The 22,646-nt window shown below is 40.6% G+C and overlaps 1 protein-coding gene across 3 annotated transcripts in view; it reads left to right on the top strand.

The window, feature by feature from the left end:
* The first annotated feature begins 1,798 nt into the window (after positions 1–1,798).
* Positions 1,799–22,646, top strand: part of HOMER1 (homer scaffold protein 1) — a 131,474-nt gene continuing 110,626 nt past the window's right edge. The window contains exons 1-2 of one of the 3 annotated variants that reach the window (XM_073802243.1): positions 2,595–3,366; positions 20,165–20,216. Coding sequence is in view for 2 of the 3 variants with exons in the window: in XM_073802245.1 (XP_073658346.1) it covers positions 3,362–3,366 (5 nt within the window). In the remaining variant the exon portion in view is untranslated. Of the gene's footprint in view, positions 3,367–20,164; positions 20,217–22,646 lie in introns of all 3 variants that reach the window. The other 2 variants (XM_073802245.1, XM_019929779.3) reach the window with 2 other exon arrangements.

Here is a 22,646-nt window from a genome sequence, read left to right as displayed (position 1 = left end):
GAAGATAACAGAAAGCCTGATTTAGTTGCAACTTGGTCCTAATTCTTTTGGCTGTTGTTCTTTAGTCCTGGGCTCCTAACTTGATCAAGAAAGCGTAAATGCAGAAAGAAGTAAAAACCAATGTTCCTTAATTAGGAATCATGTGAGTAGTTTAATATTCAAAACATTAAAAATACATGTGATATAAATTCCGTAGAGTTTTAGCTCCTTGTATTTAAACTGCACTGATATCCATTTACAGCTCTCCTAACAATCACTGAATAGGTTGGCAATCCTATGTCCTGAATTTCCCAGGTCACTTCAGATTCCAAATATTTTGTCTATTGTTAAATGATGTGTTTGGATTTTGGTTTGGAAAACATGGTCACTGAGCTTATAGACTAACTCTGAAATAGCAATAGCCCTTGGCATTTTGTAGTAGCTCTGTTTTGGGGCCATGGTTATCATGTTTAATCAGATCAAATCAAAGTTCATTATTTGAGTTGACCTAATAATAAACTATGAAATAACGGAGACATTTAAAAAACTTTGTAGTAATTTGGAATTTGAAGAGCATTCATAGCATGATTTATTATAGACACAAACACACACATAGCTAGTAAACCTAAAGATAGATGGCTCCTCATCGTTGCCATATAGGAAATGAAAAACAGCATACTTAAGAGATATTGTGTTATACGTTATACGGTCAAAACTAAGGAAGACAAAATTAGTCTAACTGTGCTTGTATTAATACTTAAATAAAAAGGATTTGGTAGTCTTCCTTATTTTCAATTTCCATAGACTGAAACTCATATTCTTGATAAACCAGAACTGAAAGGGTACACTGGGATTTGCTATGTGTTGTACATGACGATAATTATAAGGGAACAAAGTCAAGATTGACTCATTATCCTATGCCAAAACATTGCTGTTTTGCAAATGAAAACGTTTAGATCATTTGATGCCTCCCACCCCATTATTATACTTCATATCATTAAGATAGTGTTCATGGCTCTGCTCTTTATTCTTTAGTGATTTAGGTAGCCACTAAGAAAGAAAATAAGTTTTAAAGCCTACTAAGTCCAGAATGGCATTTAATAACTCTTTCGAAAATTAAGGTGCTTTTCCCCAAGTCTTGCTGGAAACATATCTACCACTGTGCTCAGTCTCTCCTCCCACATTTCCGTGCTAGTGGGGACTTGAGAAACCCGGGAAAGCTGCTGCAACAGGGGTGGGAGTGGGAGATAGGCTATCACCCGCTTGACACTTCGGCACTGTTGCTATGAATGATTCACTTGTGTTTGGCACATTTGTTGCAAGGAAATCTCCTCCTCCCGCCGCTCCTCTCGGCTGTCTCCTGCGCTTTGGCCTTTAAGGAGAAGCGAGAGCAGGTGGGCACAGAAGAGCTCGCCGAGTCCTCCTCCCCCTGCTCCTTCCCTAATTTAGCAGTACTTCCGGCCGCGTGACATCATCCCCCGCACCCCGGTGACGTGAACGGCGGGTGACGTGTGTGCGGAGAGGAGCGCGCTGACGTTGCTATTTAAAGGTCCTCCTGCGGGGAGGATGGAGACTCAGCGAGAGCACCCGGTGTGGGGCGCGGAGGAGGCTGTGGCGGCAGGGAGCGGGGCCAGGAGCCAGCAGAGGAGCAGAGCGCACGGCACGCGCGCCGCCGACCACTAGGGGAGGGGGGAAAGGAAGGACGGACCGCCGGACCTGCCGCCCGGCCTAGCTCCCCACGAGGGCCGGCTCGGCCCGTGACCACCAGCGTCCCCGCCGCCCTCGCAGCTGCCGCCTCCTCCCGCTACCCTCAGGGCCCCGCCGGGCTCTCGGGACGGGTCAGCACCCCAGTCCCTGGTGCCCGGCCGCGTCTCCGCGGCCGCGGCCGCCCCCTCCCGCGAGCAGGGGGAGGGACCGCACTGCTCCCGATTCTCCCCGCCCCCTCCCCCGCCCCTCGCAGCCAGCTCCGCTGCCGCGCTCGCCTCTTGCGGGCGGCGCTGACCTGGGAAGCGGCGCCCTCCGCTCTGTGAGCGGCCGGTGGAGGCGGAGGCAGCGGCGGGCTTCGGGCCGCCCGGCCAGCGCTGCTCCGCCGAGCAGGAGCTGGAGGCCGGCGAAGGCGGGCGGTGATGGAAGTGTGAGAAGGAGGCGGCGGGGCCCGAGAACTGTGAGGCGGCGTGTGGCGGCGGCGCGTGGCGGCGGCGCGTGGCGGCGGCGCGGAGCGGGAGAGGCGAGGAGCAGGGGTGGGGGCGCTGGAGCAGCGGCTGTTCTGCGGCTTCGAGCCCCTTTCCCCTGGTCCCGACGCGGGATTAGCCGCCCGCCTCGGCTCGGGCGGGCTCCCGTCGACCCTTCAGCCCCGTCCTTCGCCGCTGCTCGGCCCGTCCCGGAGCTGGGGGCAGGGTGCCGGGGGGCAGCGTGGGGCTTGGCTCTCTGATTCATTCATTCTCCGCCGCCGGAGCCTCGAACTTGCGGTGCTCCGAAGAGCGGAGAGAAGAGCGGCAGCAGCGAATGAAGGGCCGGGCGCGAGCCGGGCTCCATTGTGCTCGGCGGCGGGGGGCGGGCAGGGGCTGAGGGAGGTGGGATCCGGCCCCCTCCCCCTGCTCCCCGGCGTGCGCTGCGCCCCCAGCCTGCTGCCAGCCTGGAAATGGCTCCGTGTGTTCTCCTCGGGAGAATGAATCGATCCTGCCCAGCCTTCTCTTCCTCCTCCCCGCCTCCTCTCTGCTCCCAGTCTTAGGAGGGGGGAAAAAAATTAAAAGACAGATTCCAATGTGGAGTGCCATGCACGTCGCGAGCCGCTGGGTTTGCACTTGGAAGAGATTTTTCTACATAGCTTTTTCTAATGTGAGCGCAGGGAAGCAGTGGCATTACTGCGCTTAGGATTTTTATTTTCTCGTAGGGATCTCTCAAGTGCTCGTCGCATTGGGTTGCACGCTCCACCCCCAGGGACCTGGTGTGGTGGAGAAATTTGAACCCGCAGCCTTAGTAGCACCGAAAAGGCCGAGTTACCTGGGCTCTCCCTGAGTGTGGAGGAGGACAGGAGAGAAATGACCACTGAACTCATTTTTTATAGGACTCCGTGAAGCTGGATTCTGCATTTCCCGATTCATAGACTCATTTTGTGGAATAGAGTTGACCGCCGTCTCCTCCGCGCAGCATTTTAACTCTAATAAGCAAATGCCACCTCTGTTTGAACATTTTGGTATTTCCCAGAGAGAAATCATTTTACCTAAGGGAACTAACTGAATTTTCAGCATCACTGAAATACCTCCACAAAAGGATCTCGGGGGGTGGAAAAGCAACTGCGAAATAACGGACGGAGAAATTCCTTTGGAGTTGTTCCGTAGCATAAGAGCAGAAACTTCCGAGCAAGTTTTCACTGGGCAAAATGGGGTAAGGATTTTGTGCTTAACCCCGCTTCGAGTCTGTTTATGTATGTGTGTTACTGAGCGGTGGTGGTGAATTGTCTGTGTTTTATGTTTTCAAACAAATTTGCCACCTTGCCAAGCTGGTCGTGCTTTAAAAATATAGGTGTATTAACCTTTTAAGAAGTTATTTTTGTGGAGTAACACCGGAGGCCGTAATTAAGGAACATACGTCTATTATTGTAACCAGAATGTAGCTTTATTAGGGGTATTTAAGAAGACCACACGTACTGCCCTTTCCTGGTCGAAGTGCCGCAGCAGTTTATAATCAAAGTCGTGTTCTCTTAGGTTTTGTTGCCGGTATCTTTCAAAAAGAAGTCCTGCGTTCTCTCAGTACTTTGAGAATAATCAGGTGCACAAAGGACAATTGTTAAGTAATGAGTGGTTAGACTACAGTCCTTGAAAATGATCCAGTGTAAATTGTCCTCACTGTGCCCTCCTTTTTGCCCTTGAATAGCCGAAGCTAAAATCTATAGAATTGCTCTATTGGGGCATTTAAAACGAAAATCTGAAAGTCTTAGGAGGAGTCCACAGTGCCCTGCATTTAAAGATCAGAGCCTGAATAGGAAACAGCTTTTTGTTAAAGGAACTTGTTCACTTTCTCTGTTTGTTTGTTTTTTTTTTTTTTTGCTTTTATGATCAAGTCTTCAGTTTGTGTTAACAATGTCAGATGTATACCTTCTTTCAGATCCAAAGTCAACCAAGAGTGCCGTTTTCCTACCTTTTTTAACTTTTCACACAGTAACTCGATAAAATGCTAGTGACTCTTACTAATTTAAGCCAGACTTCCATAATATATTAATGGAGTAATGATCTAGTTTCATTGACAGATTTTCAATGATTTTTTGTCAAAGAGGAACTTCTAGAATTTTCTCTCTCTCTCTTTTTCGTAGTTGAATAAACACATCTAAAGTGTAGTTAAGGGACAGAGATTGAAAGGACAGACACTGAAATTCGTTGTGACAGTTTAGGGGTGTGCACACCTAAACTTTCATTCTTAGAACGTTCAGAGGAAAGTTCTTACTAGTACTACCCTTTTTTGTTGGAATTAGAACTTGAAGTTCATAAACTTAAGTTTGAAGATGTAGAATGTACGTTGTAGGAGTCCATCAGGAATTGATGAGAAAGAGTGATACTTGTTTTTAAAACTTAAATGACAAAGTGATGAGAATATATATAACTTGCATGATTTGGGATACTGCTAACAGCAATTAAAATACCTCATTCTATTTCTAGTGCTGCTATTAGTAGCTTGGTGATCTGAGGCAAATTGCTTGACCTTTGTGGACTCTTGTTTTTTTAATCTGTAAAATGAAGGTCTTAGGTGAGTTTTAAAATTTTTTCCAGCCTGTAAAAGTGAATTATTTCTTTTTCTCCTGCAGTTTTCATAATTGCTGTTGGTTTCTTGAAGTAAATCTCTCAGATGGAGAGATTTTCTCTAAGCAGTTTTGAAGCATGTAAGCTTGGAAAATAATGGCATTTGAAAAATGTTTTGGATGAATTGTACCAATTTTAATGAGAGAAAATACTGACAAATACTACTATTCAAAATCTTTGAAATATGGCTTCCCTTGAGAGTCCGCAGCTCTTCTGTTTAAAATGTGTCAGAGAAGAAAAATCAAGTGGCAGTTTTTCATGTTGAAGGCTGCATTCTCTCTAAGCTGTGGAGTGGTAGCATCATGAAAGAAAATTCATGGTTTTCCACAACATTTAAGCTGCATGAATGTCCATGGTTTTACCAAGGGAAGCTTGAGATGAACTTAAAACGAAGGGGATTGGTCTTTAAAACATGAAAATAAGCCCCTGCACATAGCCCAGATTTTAGATACTTCAGTGTAATTAAATGTGTTTATAAACTAATTTATTAGTCCTTAATAAAGTCTTAAAGGTGGACTGGAGAGGCAAAGGAGTGAATGTTTATGGCATAATTTTTCTGCAAGTCTGCAATTGGGGCTGTGACTCTCAGTAATAGTGACTTGTTTCATCTAAGTTGTCAAGAGAAGGCATTTGTGGAAGTTTCCACACTTAGTAGGTGTTTGTACCTAATAAGTGTTTGTGGAATAAGCACAGCCTCCTGCACCTACTTAAAACAAAAGGGAACAGAGCTTTAAATGGCCTTTAAAGTTTTACCTAGGCAATCCTAAATTACCTTACTCTGACAGGTATCTGTATCTAAAATTTAATATTGTGGGTGGAGAGTTTCATGTTTTATGAATATATTTTTGACTAATGTTAGGTTATAATAAAGATTTATCTCTGCCTTAGTTTTGGATATAATTGCAAGTCTAGGGGCAAAATCAAAACAAAAGGAATGATTTTGAAAGAAAATGAGTGATTAGTTCAGGCCAAAAACAAATCTAAGGCTCCTGTGATAGTAGTTTATGAACTATGGTGGAAATGAAAAAGAACAGCTGAAACTGACAGTTGGCAGAATCTGTCAAAGTATCCTGGATGCTGCCTGAGCTGTTTTTAATTACAGTGAAGGTGGTTGAAGTATTGGTTTGTGAAATAGGTGTATCAGAACCCCTAAAACTGAGAGCAGGTATGTGAGGTAAAGTCTAGGAAAACTTCCGGGCCCCAGCGAGGAGCCCTTGTTAGGTATGACCCCCCAGCCCTCCAAGTAGTATCTCCTAAGGAGAGCAGTGAGTCAGGAGCTATTTTGGAATGATGAGAGTAGGCAACAGAAATCACATAACTTCAGTGAGGTATTTCATGCTACCTTTTTTTTTTTTCCATGCTACCTTTTGTTTTACTTAGCTCATATTGGCAACTTAGTGATCTCAACAAGGGAATATTCCCTCCCCCCTCTTACTAAGAGTGAGTTATTTTTAAAATGTGACTTTCCCTGCAAATGAGGTTGATAATGCTCTTTGTGATTTATCTCACCTGCCTGTGGGCGCCTCTGGAAACCCTCTTCTCCGCCTTTCCTCAGATAACTTCCTGAAGCGTGGAAGTGAGTGCTGCCTCATTGCAACCTGAACCAAGTCGCTTCTTTGCTGGGAGAGGAAGCTGACACCTCTTTCTGCCCCATGCTACTGGGTGCTGCTCTCCGGGGACTTTAGCTAAAACGCAGAAATCTTGATCCAGCATGCACTGCAATCTGAATGGGCTTTGTTGCAAAGGCAACCACTTAATCACTTCTAACATCAGGAAAGTTAGATGGAAGTCTGTTCCTTTTACCAGGTTTGAACCCCTATCATGTGGCATGTACAGCAGCTCAGTACTGCTGATACAGAGACCAGTAACATGTGCTTCTTCCCTTAGGGAGTTTATAGCTTAGAAGTTGATCTAGGATAATTACCTGAATGGAATTCATGGCAGTTAAGCGACTGACAAAAGTGTCTTTATACTTAGTTGTAAACTCAGTTTAGTTTTAAGTGATTAAATGTCTCAGATGAAAAGGTGGTTAAAATCTCAGAAGGTTCAACATCACTACTGCAGTGTGTTTGTTTGTTTTTCCAGACCTATGGTGTTTAGTTGAAATATTTATTTTTAGTTACTCCATTGCTTTGTTTTGTTATTTTAAGATTAATCCAACTCACTGGATAGAAGAGTAGGGAAAATGAGTTCCAAATATTTAAGTGTTTCCTGATACAATTTTTAAATGACTGAATATAAGGCATTTTAAGTAGCTTTATTTCTCAGTTAGGATCTGTTTAGTTGAGTGAAATGTGCAGTTTCTTGTTTGTGTTGCATATTTGTAATGACCCATGGCTTATAAAGTGACCCTATAGTTTACGAGATTCATTATGTTTGTGGAATGATTGAGATCTTCCTAGAAATCAAAAAGACTTCTCTGTTAAGGTTTGAAAAGTTGGGTGCTTTTTGAGACAATATAATGTTTCATCCTCATTAAGTATCTTCATTTCGAAAGAATCTCCATGTGATAAGCAGCATTTATATACATTACAGGAATTGAGATAAAATTTTCCAATCTTATTGAATGGGCATTGCAAGAGTAAGTAAAACTTTTTAAAGGCTAATCATTCAGTGGTCTTTAACATGTGTAATCATATAGAACTGAATCTTTTAGGTTAAAAAGTCTTAATTTTCACAACATATCTCTGTATACTATAAAATTAGGACATCCATTATCACACTGTTAAAAGAGACAGATTTATCAGTGAACTTGTGCTCTTAATTGCAGTTTGATTTTCCTTTCTTCATCCATCATAAGTCTAACACATTGGTTATTTCTGTGCTCCCTAATAAAATATCTGATTTGAAAAAAAGATGAAATTGATGAGAATCAGTGTTGCTTGTTTTAAGCAACATTTTTTAGGGAAGCAGTTGAAATTAATCACATGTATATGTTACCTTTTTTTGTGCTTTGTCATTACCCTCCACTTGTATTTTATTTATTTCTCATCTTGTTTTTAAAAATCTCACTTCTCTGGTAGGTATAATTTCGAATTACTTTTACAGGTACAAAACTAAATTACTTGGTTTTTTTTGGCTGCGTTGGGTCTTTGTTGCTGCTTGCCGGCTTTCTCGGCGAGCAGGGGCTACTCTTCACTGCAGTGTGTGGGCTTCTCATCGCGGTGGCTTCTCTTGTCACAGAGCACGGGCTCCAGGCGTGCGAGCCTCAGCAGTTGTGTCTCACGGGCTCAGTAGTTGTGGTGCACGGGCTTAGTTGCTCCGTGGCACGTGTGATCTTCCTGGACCAGGGATCGACCCCGTGTCCTGGCAGGCAGATTCCCAACCACTGAGCCACCAGGGAAGTCCCTAAATTACTTTTTAGTGACCTTGCAAAAGAAAAGAAACAAACTATTCTTTCTCATGAGGTTTCTCCCCCCCCCACACACACAATGATTAATTGTGAACCCAGTATGGCTCTTGTGTAGCTAAAAGAATTTTAAATATGTAAAACAAACATTTGACTTAGTTAAGATCTGAATTTCATTTACACATAATTATCTTTTTTAAGATAGGCTACTGGAAGAAGGCAAAGCATCATTGTTTTCTTTTTTGTTTCAGAAAATAAAATTATAAAATCCGAAAAATTAGCAGTCTAGCCAATACTTTCTCTTCATAGTACAGTTTACCTTTGCACTTTCTCTAGCTTTTGAAAAATCACTTTAATCTTTTTTTTTCACTTTAATCTTTTAACACCTAGTATTAGCTTTTTAAAAATTGCTTTGCTTTATGGACATTTTCTTTTAATGTTCTTCCCTAAAACATGAAGCATTTCCGTGTTATCTTTGAAAAGAGTCGGCACCAGTTCCTTAAGGCAGAGCAGTTTTAAGAATTGTGGACTTTTTGTGAAATTACCAAACAAGAGTTAGACAGAAATTAAACACAAACAAAAAAGTGTACTGAGGGATCACAGATACCAAACAGCTTTTATTCCTTTATTAGGTTGTTTTAAGTCATGTTTATTATGTCATGGGCACATCTGGATCCATGTGTCCACATGCCTCAGAGTCCAGAAGGCTGTGGAAGAGAGTGTTCTTGACCCCCGCCCCACCTATAGAAGGGCTTGCTCCTCATTTGTCCCTGTCTTTAGTAGGAGGGCGGAGATAGATAACCACAGCTCTGGTATCTCTCTGAGTACCGTACAGTGTGTTTCCTAACCACCTAGGTCGTAGCAGAGCACACACGTGCAGTGCAAGTTGAAAGAATCTGGGGAATTAGACCCCACTCTTAGTGTACAGAAAATGCCGATTCCTAGCAGTTGGGTATAAGTTGGATGTACCAATTATTTTTCTGATAAACTTTCTTGGTAAATTGTTGGATCCTTTAACCTTTACATTTAAGCATGGCTCAATCTTACTTAAGTAGTGTTGCCTTCCTTCTGTTTCATTTAAGAAGTTTAAGACGGTTATTTTCAATAAGGCTTTTCTGTGAGTTGGAATTTGCCCTACTTACTTTCAGTTTCCCCCATTAGGCTCTTAGTAATGGTCGCTAGGAAATTATCTTAAGTGGATTTGACTATCAAAGAGCTCAAAGTACTCATACTAGAAAATATCTGTCCGTGTTCCTTTGTGGAAGGTAAGTCTGTACATGACTAAACTTAGGTAGGACAATTATTTTGAACCAACTGTAATACTTGAGTGTGCTTAGCTTATCCTTTTACGTTTCTGTGCTTTCTTTTTGCTTATCTTGTAAAACTGCTGTTTTCTGTCCTCTGTAGTTATGAATCTCTGTCATATGACTTTTAACATTAAAATTCATGTGCTTTGCTTAATCACCCTGCCAGCTCCCAAGATGTTTACAGAATGAGGATTCCACCTACTCTTGTGTACTCAGTTTTGCCAGGGATCTGTATACATTCAGCTGAATGGAAAGACTCACAAATCACCCTTCAACTCATCTTCCTTGAGGTTCTGTTGATTAAAAAAAAAAGTTCTGGATCTTGCAGGCTGCCTTTTTTCCCTACTCAACTGAAAATACATAGGATTTTAGTTGTCTATTTTTATTGTTGCTTTCATTTACTATTTTTTAATGCTAAATTGACATTTATTGCTATGCCTATGTTAATGTGAGGGTAATAAGACATTAATGGAAATATTGCTACTTAGTTTTACTTGGTAGCATATTAGTATATTTGGAGTAATTAGTATATGATCTGTGGTAAACTGTAGGTTAGTCATACGGTACAAAGCTAGCCTGAAAAATATTTTCAAAGATGGTGCAGTGGTCGATTAGAAACCAGGATGCAAAGCTGTCTATTCTCAACTATATAAAATACATCTGTACATGCATAAAAAGATTTGAAGGAAATTCATTAAAGTGCTACCATGTTTATTTCTGGGACATACAATTGTGAAATTTTGTTGAGTCTTTCTGAATCTTTAAGTTTCTCTGTGATTAATATATTAAGTTTTAGAACTTCTCTTGGGTTTAAAGAGTGAAGGTCTTAAAAAATACTAATATCTACAGTACAGAGTTATCAGGATCAGTCACTGTTCCTACATATACATAGATACTTATGTGTTTGTATCAATTTTAGCTTGTTTATCTCAAATTTTATTTTTCTTTTCAAAATTGGCTAAAGTAATTACACCAATGATAGCAAAAATGGTTTCTTGTTTAAGTGTAAGGAGTAGTTCAGAATGTTAGTACTAATCTCCACTTTTTTTGGAGCCAGAGCTCAAAAGGAAAATGTGACTAGGGGAGGTCATGCAGGGGCAGAACATGTGCTAGATCTCCAGCTCCTTGGGGTTCCTACCATTAGCTCAGGGGATCCTAAATGGATGCTCACATATACAGAGACTGATTTATAGGGGGTTTCTAACCCCTCATAGTTAAAAAAAAAAATTCTAATTTAATGTAAGCTTAGTGTCTTGATAGTGAGTTTTAACTAAATGGATGTTGTCTTCCTTTTAGATGGTACTGAAAGAAAGTGCATTCTAATTTTAGCGTAATCAGTGTCTGCTCAATGCATTGTATTTTAAATACATTGAAGTCTTTCTCATAAATGAATTGAAATGTTATTACATATGTTTTGTATAGTTTCCAAAGTTGATTCTACAGTGTAAATTCCATCAGTCAAAGCCCTGTTAACTGCTCTTGTAGTTAATGGACACATGAGCCTCAAGAATGTGTGAGGAAGCAGGGTCTACTTCTCTGAAGACTTCAGACCAGAAAAAGAATGCTTAAGATGTTATCTTGAAACACTTTTCCTAGAGCTTAATGTTGGACCATGAGACCCATAAGTGGAAGGATCACTTGTGGCCTACAGTACAATTTCTGAATCATCATGCAACAGCTGTAAGTTGTTTGATTCCCTAGAATTCATAAGAGACAGCTGGGCCTTATTGTATCCAGATTTAAAATTGTTATTCTTTCTGAATCTTTTCCCCCAGAGGTCCCAAACTCTAATGCTATCATTGGCTGGGCAGAAAAATGTGTGAATATATAAGGCAGAAGGCAGTAAGGATTGGTGGGGACCGTGGGAAAGTGAAGAGAGCATGTCCTGCCTGAAGGCATTTGTAGCCAGTGTTCTAAAAACCCTCTGGTGAAAGAAATACACCTGAAGCCTAGTCTCTTATTTATTTGGCACTTTTTGAGCTCCTACCATGTGTTAGTGACTGTGATACTTTGATCTAGGTTGGATACAGTAGGTTTGGAAATGCTTTAACTCTTGACTCAAGAAGGAAGACCAGAGCATAGCAGGGTAGCGGCAGAAATTCACACTAGATTAGTGGTTCTCAAATTTGAATTTGCATCAGAATCACCTAGAGGGCTTGTTAAAAACACAGATTGCTGGACTTCAACCCACGTTTTTGATTCAGTAGGTCTGGGAGTGAGGCCCACGAATTTGCTGTTCCAATGACTTCTCAGGTGATGTTGATGTTGGTCCAAGGACCTTACTTAGAGTCACGGCGTTTGAAAAACGAAGCTTACGTATGAGAAACTTCTGTCCATTCAGAAGCCTCGATGATTCTTGAAGCTTTCTTTTCTCTGCTTGCAAATTGAAAAACGTTATAAATTTGAACTAAAGGGGGAAACCTTGATTGAACCTTTTATCTACTGTTTATAAGCTAAAAGATCCAGGACAACTTGAAACTGATCTCTATCTCTTTAAACCTGATTACCTCCAGCAGTACTTACCAGTTAATGCCACTTGCTTCAGAGTGACTTCTGCTTTCTGGCATTTCGGAATGTATTATTTCTAAACTACCTGACACTGCTTTGACTTCTGAAGGTTTTTTTGTGATTTTTTTAAAATTTATTTTTATTTTTGGCTGCGTTGGGTCTTCGTTGCTGCATGCGGGCTTTCTCTAGTTGCGGCAAGCGGGAGCTACTCTTCACTGCAGTGCGCAGGCTTCTTTTGTCGCGGAGCACGGGCTCTAGGCGCGCGGGCTCAGTAGTTGTGGCTCACAGGTTCTGGAGCGCGGGCTCAGTAGTTGTGGCGCACAGGCTTAGTTGCTCCGCGGCATGTGGGATCTTCCTGGACCAGGGCTCAAACCCGTGTCCCCTGCACTAGCAGGCGGATTCTTAACCACTCTGCCACCAGGGAAGTCTGACTCCTGAAGTTTTTATGCTTTTGGAGGAAGTATGAGTTCCTTCTAAGTTGTTTATCCTGTTTAGCTATCCTTAAGTTTGTCCACATGCTATCGTATTAGTTTTCTGTTGCTGTGTGACAAATCACCATAATTTTAGTGGCTTTAAAACAACACCCATTTATCCCAGTTTCTGTGAGTCAGGAGTCCAGACACCTTAACGGGGTCTTCTGCTCAGGGTCTCACAAGGCAGCAGCAGTCAAGGTGGCAGCTCGAACTAGAGTCTTATCTGTGGATCAGCATCTCCTTCAAAGCTCATGTGGTTGTTGGCTGAATTCATTTCCTTGCAGCTATAGAACTCAAAGTGGCTGTGACTTCAAGGCAGCCAGGAGGAGCCCCTCTCTGGTGCTTCATCTTGTTCTAAAGGACTCGCCTAAATAAGTCAGGGCCACCCAGGGTACCCTCCCTTTTGATTAGTTGAAAGTCAACTGATTAGTGACCTAATTACCTGTGTGACATCCCATCATATTCAAGCCTTCTACCCATACTGAAGGTGAGAGTTTTATGCAGAAAATGCCCACCAGGGGGCAGTAATCTAGGGGCCATCTTAGAATTCTGCCTGCTGCACCACATCAAATACCTATGGATATTTTCCAAATGCTCAAGTATCAGTATGTCCATTCCACTTATTTTTGTTTTTTTTTTTAACTTTTAAAAATCTGTAGTCCTCTGCATTCCTGCTCCACTATGGACTGGTTACTCTTTAGTTGGATTATGTAGTCTCATACTAGACTTTCCCTTAATTTTTTTGGGGGGTGGGTGGTGAGGCATCATATCTCCTGTTTCCTGGACACTGTTTTCTTCATTTATCCTTTTGTTTTAGTGAATCTCCTTTTCCTGTAGTTACCTGAAAATGACTAGGTAGGAGATAACTTTTTTGAGACATATGTGAAAGTGCCCTCCCCCTCAACTGAGGCTAGATCTCTAGACAGGAAGTAATTTTCTCTTATTACTGTGAAGGCACTGATCTGTCGTCTTCTAGTTTCCAGTGTTCCTGTTGAAGCCTGCTTGTTTCTGATGCCTGTTCCTTCATGTGTTACTCTTACCCCACTTTGGAATGTTTTAGGATTTATTTTTTTTCTCTGCTGTTCAAAAATTTCAAAATGATGTGGTGTGGCACTTTTTGTTTGTATGTTTTTTTTGTTTTTTTTTAATTGTTCTTTTGGTCACTGCTGGACCATATCAGCCGTCAACTTCCCTAAGTTTGGGAGATTTTCTTCTATTTTTAAAAAATATCATTTCATACATTTTTTTCTCTTTCTGACCTATTAGTTGGATGGTAACCTTTTTGTCTTATCTACCAGTTTTTTTCTTTTTATTCTGCCTTCTAAGGAAACTTCCTTGACTTCATCTTCTAATACTTTTATTGGATTTTTAATTTTCACATAATTTTAAATTTCCAGGTCTTCTTTCTCAATATGTCATCGATTTGAGGACACTTACAGTGTTTTGAAGTTTTGTTTTCTGTTCCCTAAATTTTCTTTTGTGTTCCTTTTTTGTTCAGTTTCTTCTTTCATGATGGAAACTTTCCTGGAATATCTGGTAATCCTGAGCTGTGTGTAAGAGTAAGATACTAAAAAGCCGGTTAGAAGCTCTCTGTGACCCAGTGAGTCCTGTCACCGGTGGGCTTCGTGTTAGGCATTTAGGTGGTGAACAGGCCATTTTCTTGGGTGATTTCCAGGTATCAGTAAGTAGAGATCTGTTCTCTGAGATTGTAGGTCTTTTCTTTCAGACTGTTCACTCTAGAGAACAATCTTCCAATGTATATACCTCTTGGCATTCTGAGAGCAAGGTATATACCATTATATACCCAGGAGGCATATTACCTGCTGTAAACTGAAAAACATGAAGGGGAGGGTTTGCAGCCTTTCTCTTAATGCTTCATCCTTGTTTTCTGCTATTGGTAAAGGTAGTTGCTTGACTATGGAGGGTGGGAAGGGGTGAAGGGAGCTCTCATTGTTCTGTTACTTAAACTTTGGATCAACTCCCCAGTATCAGCCCCATACCTCACACCCTCTCCTGCAATTCCTTTGCCTCTGAATTCTGGCCAGCAAGTTGTTCACTTTTTAGTTCCCTTTTTTGCAGGCACTATACAGTTTCCTTGGCTCTGCCAAGTCACGTACTATTCCTTCTTCCAAATTACTTCTTTCAACACTGTATTAAAATTACACAGTGGAGTCACTTCTGTTCTTTGGTTTTATGGGTTTATACCTTCTTTTTCCCTTCACTTTCATTTTAGTGTAGTTTCAGAAATGGAAGATATATGTGTGCAATTAATTTGCCATGTTTGACCCGAATCACTGAGCCTTAGCTTTTGAATTTATATAAGGCATCTTTCAGAATGTGTTGACACTGTTGATGGTTAATTGATTAGCATTTGGTGGATGATGAAGTGTTGACTTTCTAAAAATCTCTCTGACTTGACCGGAAAACTCAGTGCATGATGTAACCACATCTTAAAATTTAAAAGTTAAAGTTGATCATCAGCCCAAACCTCAGCAAAGCAGAGCACTTACTCTCTCAACTGTGTCAGGTAGCTAAGGTGTTGCTACAGTTTGTTCCTTAGCACTGTGCCTCTTGAGCATTTGTATAACAAACATTAAGCACTTTATTTGTGTTATGAGTCACGCTAGGCCCTGGCAATACAAAGATGAGTAGACAGTCATGTAAACAAGAAATTACATTACTGTGACTTAAGTGCTGTAACAGAGATGTATGTTGTATTTGCCAGCACAGAGAAGGAAGTGCCCTCCTCTACCTGGGAAGGTCAGAGAAAGCTTCACATAGCCAGTTATGTTTGTTTGGAGCATTAAAGAACAAACAAGAGTTGATGAGGGCCGGGGGGTGGGGGCAGTGAGGAGAGGGAAAATGTGTGAGGAGGTTGTTAGGGTATTTTGGGCAGGGGAGTGGCAAAGGTACAGCTTCAAAGGTGGCATATGCTAGTTAGAAAGTTTAAGGTAGTTTGGCATAACTCAGATATAATATAAAAGTAGATTTGGCTAGAAAGTTAGTCCAGGGACAGATGATGGCTGTGTCATGTCAGAGGATTGTACTTTCTGTAGATTAGTGGTCTCCACATGTTTTTGTGGCACCCATATCAATGAAAGATGTTGGGCATATTCCTTCATATGTGTATATTTATAAGTTGCATGTCCTACTGTGTGTGTGTAAACACACATACATATATATTATAAAACATAAAAATAGAAATGAAAGAAGAGAAAATAATTTATTCCTGTACCCCACTTTAGAGGCCATTGCTTTACATAGTGGTGAGCAAAGGAACAGTTTTAAGCTGGTAGAGTTAATACCATGCCTGTGTTTTAGATTAACTACTCAGGTTACAATATGGGATGAAGTTTTAGACTTGGAGGAGGGGTGTGTGTATATGAGAGAGAAATGAGTGGGGGTCTTGGAGATCCTCAAGTTTAATTGTGTAATAGGTTAATGGCAGCAGCTTAGTCAAGAATAATGGCTTGAATTAAGGTAGAGTAGAACATGGGCTGAAGTCAAAAAGAGATTTAAGTAGTACTATCTATAGGCGTTGACAATGAACCCTGTGGATATAGAGGGGTAAGGAGATTGGCTTGGTCAGCCATTAGCTGAGATAGGGAACAAGGAGAAAAGCAAGTTTGCAGTGAGGTGAGATGACAAATTGAGTAAAAATTGATGTATTTATGGCCAACTACGTGGGAATGTCTTATAGTTGGGTATCCAGGTCTGGTATTCAGGAAAAGAGAATTAGGCTGATGATAGAGTTTTGGGAATCATTAGAATATATAAGTAGTGGTTGAAACTTTGAATGTGGATGAGCTCATTCAGGATATTTATAGAAAAGGGCAGATCAGGCCTCTCTGGGGGAATAGTCATTTAAGGGGCAGCAAAGAAGCTGAGAGAGCTCTCAGGCTAGCACAGTGAGAGAACAGTGTCAAAAAGCCAAGAAAGGGAGTTTCCAGAATTGAGTAGCCAGGATCAAATGTAGCAAAAACATCAAATGAGGCAAAAAGTATCTATTAGGTTGGGTAAGTAGTGGTCCTTTAACGACCTTACCTTGAGAAGTTTGAGCAGCCTGGGATGAATCCAAATTGCCACCAGGTGATGGTGCTAATGAAGGATGAGGAAGCAGGGACCATAAGTGTAGGCTTCTCCTTTAAGACTAAGCTTCTCTGAAATAGAGTGTAGCTTCAGCAAGCTCTAGAGTTCAAGAAATTGTTGTGGTTTTGTTTTCAAAATGGGACTAAGCATTCATTTTAGGCCCTGAGAAAGGAGTCCATAGCTAGGGGTATTTAAAAATTAGAGTACAGAGGGATAATTACTGAGAAAGGAGATGGGAGAGAGTGCAATCTGGAGCACAGGAGAAATAGTTAACCTTAAATAAGAGGCATATCTTCCTTGTAGACTGGAGCGATGTATGTATGGAAGGATATGATTGGGTTAAGTTTGTAGGTTAAAGGGCAGGAGACTGGGAGGGAGTTCCTTAGCTGGGGGACTCCATTTCCTCAATTCATTCCCTGATTCATGTAATAAACAAATATTCTAAATGCCTGCTATGTGTCAGGCACTATTCTAAGTATATGAGCTGCATCTGTGAACAAAGAGCCTTGCCTTCATGGGCATGTATTCTAGAAAATGATGAAAGACAAGGCCATCTTCTGAGAGTGTAGAGCAGCGGTCCCCAACCTTTGTGGCACGGGGGACCGGTTTTGTGGAAGACAGTTTTTCCATGGGGTTGGGGGAGCAATATGGTTCGGGGGCTTCCCTGGTGGCGCAGTGGTTGAGAGTCCGCCTGCCGATACAGGGGACACGGGTTCGTGCCCCGGTCCAGGAAGATCCCACATGCCGCGGAGCGGCTGGGCCCGTGAGCCATGGCCTGCGCGTCCGGAGCCTGTGCTCCGCAATGCGAGAGGCCACAACAGTGAGAGGCCCGCGTACCGCAAAAAAAAAAAAAAAAAAAAAAAAAAAAAAAAAAAAAAAGGTTCGGGCAGTAATGCGAGCGCTGGGGAACGATGGGGCACAACAGATGAAGCTTCGCTCACTCATCCACCACTCACCTCCTGCTGTGCGGCCCGGTTCCTAACAGGCCGCGGACCGGTACCATTCCGCGGCCCCGGGGGTTGCGGACCCCTGGTGTAGAGGATGAAGGTTGGTCAGAGCCTTGGGGAGAGAGGTGAAGAATGGGAGAGATTACTGACCATGAACAGTGAGGAGCTTGGAGGGCCCACCTGAGGTTAAAGCACAGGTTTTGGTGCTCCTGTTGTGGAAACAGTCTAAATCCAGGTTGCTCCTGTACCTGAGGAGAAGAGAACTGTGTCTTAGAAGGGCTTTCCTGGCCTCCATTCTGCTAAAAATGAAGCACGAAAGAGGTATGTCCAATTTTGGTAGTGTTCTATTTAGAGTTATTTACATATGCCACTTTTCCCCACCCCAGTCCCCTTTTCCTTCTGTAGAGAACATTCTTATCTTAGGAAACCAACCTAGTAAGTATTAAGTTTGCCAGAATGGCACCAGTTTCTTAACATTTAAAGCCTTGTCTGCGGGAAGCATCCTGGAACCTAGTCCTGTGGCATGTCCTGGAGCTCTCCTGAGTTTTGGGGCTCCATTTAATATTTATCTCCCCATCCCTCACTTGTGCCCTGTACACATGCCAAACACAACACACATGCACTCATGGGGAACCAGACTGTAGAGGGGTCCTTTACTGAATTTTTTCTTCTGTCATACTGGGGAAAGTCACAGAGGTTAATTGATTGGCGTGAGCACTCGAACATTGCTCTGATGCCTATCGAGAACTCAGTATAGTATTACTATTTTGGAAGCAGTTTTGCAACTTTAACTTACCCTGTCTTTCTTACTCTTGATAAATGTAAATATTCTTAGTCTTCTTGGATGGGTGGGCTTTGTTTTCTTTCTAGTCATTCAAAATACCTGTACTCCTTGGCTAATTCTAGTTTCACTATCATGACAGCTTGGATAGCATTTTATTTTTTATGGGGACTTTCATGCTGGGGGAATATGTCTTAACTAGCAAATTGAACAGCATTTTTCTTTTTTGTAGTAGTTAGAATCAGTTAAGAAACAGAGACTTTGAAGTGAAATAAATTTTACTTCAGCTTTTGTTCTATAAAGTTTAATTGCACCATCAAGCTCTAAATTGATGGGACTGGCACCATTTTTTAAAGTTTTTTTTTTTTTTAATTTAACCTCGAGAGATGGATTTAGGCTGCAGAAGCTCTAGCTGTGATATAGAACAGCATAGCATAATACAGGCAGAGCAGTTTAGAAATCAAATGAGGTCTTTTGAACCAGCCAGTGGCTGCATTTAAATTATTGATCCTCTTAGCTCTGTGATCTTGGGCAGGTTACTTAAGTTTTGTATGTCTCAGTTGCCTCATCTGTAAAATGGGGATAGAATTATGAAGGTTAAAGGATCAGATATAAACAAGTTGTTAAAACATTGTGGCAATAGGAACTACTTAATAAATCACAGTTATTATAACTAGTTTTTATACAGTTAAATTTCTGGTATTAAAACTAAGTTTTGTGTTTTTCTGACTTCTAAATAAAGAACATGAAAAAAATTTTTTAACTTCTAGTATTACTGAAAGCCAAAGATAAGATTTTAGACTTTATCGCCTTCTAATAAAATACCCATTAATAAACCCCTTCCTCCTGTATTTTGTATCCAAAGAACTTAAGCTGTTTAATGTTCTAATTTCATTGATTATCTTGGAATATCCTGATTTGGGGGGCCTTGATGGAACCATGAAAATATTAATTCTCAGTAAGGAAGTTGAGGTTTAAATATTATATGTGATAGGAATAATCACCTATTCTACTGTAATTAATTTTATAAGATGCACATACAACTGTTTTTATGAAAACTCTTTTGTATAGTTAAGCCATCTTGTTGGTCATCTTAATAGGTCTACAGAAGATTATTTAAATATCTGATTAGGTCTTTCTTATTAGACATGTTCACCAATTACAAGAATCTTTAAAGTCAGATATTATTAAATTACTCAGATTAGAGTTTAATATAGGAAAAGGTAAGTAAAATACAAAAGAATAAAATATACTCATACTTATTACCTAAAAATATGTTTCTAAATTCTTATGATAGCATTAGTTTAGACCATAAGTGTCATGAGGGCAGAAACTGCCTTGTCTATTAATTCAAGTAACAGATGTTTATTGAGCGTCCACCGTGCACCCAGCACTTTTTCAGGTGCTGGGAATATTGCAGGGAACATAATAGACAAAAATTCCAGTCCTCATGAGATCACATTTTAATGTAAATTGTATCTGCACTGCTTGGCACATGACAGGTGTTCAGGAATATGTTCCTCTACACCCTTTAGCTGCCCCAGAGGCTGAGTATAAAGGTGCAAATAGTCTCCTTCCCTAGCCAGTTACTGTTAGGGGCTACAAGTCAAGTTATGCTAGGGGGCTTCATATGTCCCCTCCATGGGTCTGTCTGCAGAGGTCATGGGACCCTGGAGGATTTTAAGCAGCAGAGTGAAATTTCAGTTCACGTCAAAGTGTTGCATTTATGCAGTTGAAATACTTGTTCGACCCCAGAGGGCCTGTTTTTCCTCTTTTAGTAACTGAATGTTGGGTCTAACTTGAATATAAGTTAAAAATTAAAGTAGTATATTAACTTTTTCAAGTAGAGTTTTCATGTAGATGGAGGAAAGAACCTTAGAGATATTCTGCCTGTTTTTTTTTTTTAATCAATGTTTTGTTTCCCTTTGTTTTCAGATGCAGAAATAACCTTGTAAGTCGGTACCTGTGTTGTTTTTAAGTGAAGCAGGTGAGGGCTTTGCCCAGAGTCCCAATGTTAGATGGTGGTAGAGCCTAGCCTTCTATTGCTTGGCCTTGTGTTCTTTCTGAGTGGTGTACATACACCACTCAGTACACCATCCATTAGTACAAGCCAACCTAAAAATCGGTTGTTTAACAAGTTTATACATTTCTTGTATTTTGAAATCTTGAAATCTCTCCCTTTTCTGAATCCTCTTAGCACTTTATATTACCTCTCCTGTGGCATTTATCACTTTGTACTCTTACATAAGTATCTTCTATTAGAAAAAATTTTTTTCTAGTTGAAACCTCTCTGAGAATAGGATGTATATGTGGTTCCACTTTGTATATTCCCCATAGCTCTTAACCGAATGCCTGGCATTCACTAGGTACTCAAATTATTAAACATGTACTCACAGATTATATTTTGGGTCTGGTAACCATGAAAACCCACAAGAATCTATTTAGCCTACAACAATTTAAGAAGTTCTTTGGTTTAGCCTCAAATCTAGGTTTGAATTCTGGCTTCATCCTCAACTTGGCTTTGTGATCTTCAATAGCTCACTTACATCCTTTTCTTCATCTGTAAAATGGAAATAGTATGTGCTCCATCTAGATTGAAGATTTAGGTAGTAAAATGTATCCAAAGGATCTAGTGCTTGATGTACTTAATAGCCGCTCAATAAATGGTAACTATTCCATTTTGAAATTTATTTTCTATTTATTATAAATGTGCAGATTTTAGTAATAGCTCTATTACTATGTGCAGGATTTATAATAACAGAGGAAGTTCTGTGGTGAAAAGTTGACAATATTTTGGTGTGGTTATCAGATTGTAAAGTCTGGGGTGTTTGGCTTACTAGTTATTTATTTAGGATGTCTGATTTGGGGCTCTATGGACTGATTTACACTGCGAAAACTTAAAAGCGACTGATAAATAAACTAGAATGGCAATTTATTAATAAGTCATTAGAAATACATCCTCTCCCATGGAAAAAAATGCCACAGTGGAACCATTGCAATCAGGAGGTTGCTTGATGAGTAAAGGTAATTGATTGGATGTTTAGTGCTACAGTAGTCTCATGAATCAATCTTCACCTGCCACTGGGATTGTTGGGACCCCCTCACCCCCAGAGAGTGCTAGGGGCACTGCCTAATCACCTCTCATGAATCGCCTGTTCTTACACGTCATCTGCTTTTGTGTTGCATATTCTTGAAGGAAAAAGCAAAACACTTGGAGGTTTTATACTTAGTCATTAGCCTGTCATTTCTGCCTGAGTTTACAGCCTCACTTTGGTTGGATTAGGGGAGCTTAGATAGACTCCTAAATTTTTAAAATTTAAATTTTGTATTAATAAAAGTTTTAAGCATACGAAAACCTAAAGAGATTTGTATAATTAACCCCTATGCATCCATCATCCAGCTTCAACAGTTATTAACATATGGCACATATTGTTTCATCTATACTGCCTGTCCCTCTCCACATTATTTTAAAGCAAATTCTAGACATGATATAATTTTATCTGTAAATATTAAGTATGTATCACTAAGAAATAGGACTATTTAAAAAAATATGTACAATACTATCATCATACCAAAAAATCCCACTAATAATTTCTTAACATCTGATCAGTGATCAGAGCTCCCCAATTACCTCATCAGTCTTTTTAAATCATTGAATTGTTCAAATCAGCTTCCAGACATGTTTCACACATTGCACTTGGTTGATACATTTCTTGGGTTCCTTTTAATCTATAACAGCATCCTCCCTTTCTTGCTGTTTATCAAATTTGTCATCTAGAATTTTACATATTCTGGATTTGGCAGGCAGTATCCTCACAGTGTTGTTTAACTTGTTCCTCTGTTCTCCTGTCTTTGGTAAACTTGTGGCTAGGTCTAGGCTTGATTGGATTCAGGTTTGAAATTTTTCCCCTAGGAATATGTCATAGATGGTTGTGGTTTACTTCCTGTCTGTTGCATTATACCAGAAGGCACATAGCAGTGTCTTGGCAGTTCTCTTTTTGTATGTTAACGTTGATCATGGGGCTTGGTATTATCAACTTGATCCATCAATTATATTCTTTCAGTGAAACCATTATATTTTAGTTATTTCTAATTTTATTCTCAAGGAGTACCTTGCTGTCAAACATTATTGCCTTTCTTCTAATTTGTTCTTCGCATGCAGCCAGAATGATCTTTTAAATATTAGTTAGATCATGTACTACCCTGCTTAAAACTGTTCAGTAGTATCCTATTACTCATAAACTAACACCTGAACTTCCACCCATTCTGTGAAGATCTGCATAACCTGGGCTTGATCTGCCTTTCTACACCTCATGTTATGCCATTCTGTCCTTTGAGCGGAAGTACGCCTTTATTCATAGCATAGGCTCTTGTAGTAGACTGCCTGAGTGTGTGATCTTGGGCAAGTCATTTTAAC

Source organism: Tursiops truncatus, chromosome 3 (assembly GCF_011762595.2).
Source record: "Tursiops truncatus isolate mTurTru1 chromosome 3, mTurTru1.mat.Y, whole genome shotgun sequence".
Classification (NCBI taxonomy): domain Eukaryota; kingdom Metazoa; phylum Chordata; class Mammalia; order Artiodactyla; family Delphinidae; genus Tursiops; species Tursiops truncatus.
The sequence above is the reverse complement of the archived record's forward strand: the minus strand, read 5'-3'. Positions and strand labels throughout refer to the sequence as shown.